Source organism: Branchiostoma floridae, chromosome 13 (assembly GCF_000003815.2).
Source record: "Branchiostoma floridae strain S238N-H82 chromosome 13, Bfl_VNyyK, whole genome shotgun sequence".
Taxonomy (NCBI): domain Eukaryota; kingdom Metazoa; phylum Chordata; class Leptocardii; order Amphioxiformes; family Branchiostomatidae; genus Branchiostoma; species Branchiostoma floridae.
This window is the reverse complement of record NC_049991.1, coordinates 21,693,076-21,695,528: the sequence shown is the minus strand read 5'-3', so window position 1 is coordinate 21,695,528 and position 2,453 is coordinate 21,693,076. Positions and strand designations below refer to the sequence as shown.

At 47.5% G+C, this 2,453-nt stretch overlaps 1 protein-coding gene across 1 annotated transcript in view; it reads left to right on the top strand.

Annotated features, from left to right (window-relative positions):
• Positions 1–1,752, top strand: part of LOC118428662 — an 11,091-nt gene extending 9,339 nt beyond the window's left edge. Inside the window, exons 9-13 of the mRNA XM_035838773.1 lie at positions 31–81; positions 171–266; positions 561–773; positions 1,350–1,418; positions 1,557–1,752. Of these exons, the coding sequence (XP_035694666.1) occupies positions 31–81; positions 171–266; positions 561–773; positions 1,350–1,418; positions 1,557–1,679 (552 nt within the window). The 3' untranslated portion in view covers positions 1,680–1,752. The remainder of the gene's footprint in view (positions 1–30; positions 82–170; positions 267–560; positions 774–1,349; positions 1,419–1,556) is intronic.
• Positions 1,753–2,453: the final 701 nt, after the last annotated feature.

Here is a 2,453-nt window from a genome sequence, read left to right as displayed (position 1 = left end):
TGTTTGTTGTTGTTAACTGTTGTTTGCCAGGCGTGGGGAGCCCATGACTGCCTGCTGCTGCAGCTGACTCCCGAGGTCTGGGTACTAGACGAGGGGCAGGGCATGATGTTCGTTAACCACCACATGTTGTTTATTGTTGTTGTTTATTGTTATTGTTTACTGTTTGTTAGGCGTGGGGAGGGCACGACTGCCTGCTACTTCAGCTGACCCCTGAGGTGTGGGTGCTAGACGAAGGACAGGACATGAGGTTCATGAACCACCACGCTGTTGTTAATTGTCGTTATTTATTGTTGTTTGTTAGGCGTGGGGAGGGCACGAATGCCTGCTGCTCCAGCTGACCCCTGAGTTGTGGGTGCTAGACGAGGGGCAGGGCATGATGTTTGTGAACCACCACGTTGTTTATTGTTGTTGTTTACTGTTTGTTAGGCATTGGGAGGCCAAGACTGCCTGCTACTGCAGCTGACCCCTGAGGTCTGGGTGCTAGATGAGGGGCAGGACATGATGTTTGTTAACCACCACGCTGTTGTTTATTGTTTTTGTTTATTGTTGTTGTTTGTTAGGCGTGGGGAGGCCATGACTGCCTACTGCTCCAGCTGACCCCCGAGGTGTGGGTTCTAGACGAGGGACAGGGCATGATGTTCGTGAACCACCACGCGCGCACCGTGAAGAACGGGATCTACTTCGGCCGGAACTTCGACAGCCCGCTGGTCAGCCTACAGAGTCTGGACTCACTGCAGACTGCAGAGGGGGAGCTCGCTATCACTAATGTCGAGGTTTGTTTGTTTGTTTGTTTGTTTGTTTGTTTGTTTTATTGGGATCTAAATGTAGCATCACTGTTCTTTCTGGACTCGCTACAGACAGCAGAGGGGGAGCTCGCCATCACTAATGTCGAGGTGGGGTGCAGATTGTGTGTTACAAATTTTTTCTATTTCAAGAGACTTTTCAAGTAATAGCAGTATCGAGGTGTGGTGCAGATTGCTCTTTAGCATATCAGCCCAAAACAACTAATGCATAAAAAATTTGATACTCTGAATGCTGCTATTCAGGAATTTTGAGGAAAAGCACACCATTTGAAAGAGTAGCAACATTGGCGAGACTGGTAACATCGACAGGCCGAGATGCAGACTTTTCTTAACCTTGTGTTCCTCAGGTGTTTATGGTGTAATTCTGTGTCATTCAGGTGTGGGGCTGAGGGAGCTCGGACAGAACAGCAGCACTGGCGAGACTGGGAGCATCGACAGGCCGAGATGCAGACAGTTGTCTAAGTAGTGTGTGACATGATCCCTCAGGTGTTTATGGCATGATCTGTGTTCCCTCAGGTGTTAATGACATGATTCTGTGTCCTACAGGTGTGGGGCTGTGGTGATGAAGGAGCGCTGAAGGAACAGCAGCGATGGCGAGACTGGGAGCATCGACAGGCCGAGAAGCAGACATTTCCTAACCTTGTGTTCCCTCAGGTGTTTAAGGTTTGATTCTGTGTCCTTCAGGTGTGGGGGTGTGGGGATGAAGGAGCTCTGAAGGAACAGCAGCGATGGCGAGACTGGGAGCATCGACAGGCCGAGAAGACGCAGAAGGTGAAGCGGCCCGGCCGAGACGACTGGCAGGACAACCCTGACAAGTTCCTGCTGGATATGGTCGGCGTGGAAACCCAGCATCCGCAGGAGAGGCCCGGGATGTAGGCTGCAGTACCGGGGCCAGGAGACAGGGGGTGCAGGCTGCAGTACTGGGGACAGGAGACAGGGGGCATAGGCTGCAGTACTGGGGGTGCAAACTGCAGAGATAGGGCAGGGGCATAGGCTGCAGTACTGAAGAAATAGAATAGGGGGCACAGGCTGCAGTACCATAGGTGCCAGCAAGGTGGCATGGATAAAAAAGCTCCAAATAATTCTGGTCACTTTGGACACAACACATGAGCCTTTATAGGTCACAATGTAGAATTTTGAATTCTTCACCAAAAATGCTGTCACATATGGCTTAAAAAAAGGTTGCATGTTTTTCTATGTCATGTACTTTACAGAAGAACATGTCTCGAAAATGTTTGCCAGAGGTTCAAAATGTCTGGCATCTTTCCAAATCAAAAGTGGCCAGTGTTAATAATAGTAAATGATATCAACTCCAGGTGCAATACTTGAAATGTGAATGGTGATAACAGAATGGTACTGTGTAAACTTAAAGGCAAAACTTCATCTTCCAAAAATGAATTAGATGTAAAACTAAAGCTTCTATGTGCTTAATATAATATATAGTATTAGTAAAAAATGTAGCTTTATATCAAAGAGATATGCTAAGAGCATCATATGGTAGGCTGTTAGTACATTGTAACAGTAGTATAGTGAAGTATTCCACCGCTGATTGAGTCACTATCTGATGAACTCATTCCTTTAAGCCCCCTTTACAAATCAAGAATATAGATCGGCTGAGTTGTCAGCGAACTCTAAATTACGAGGAGGTAT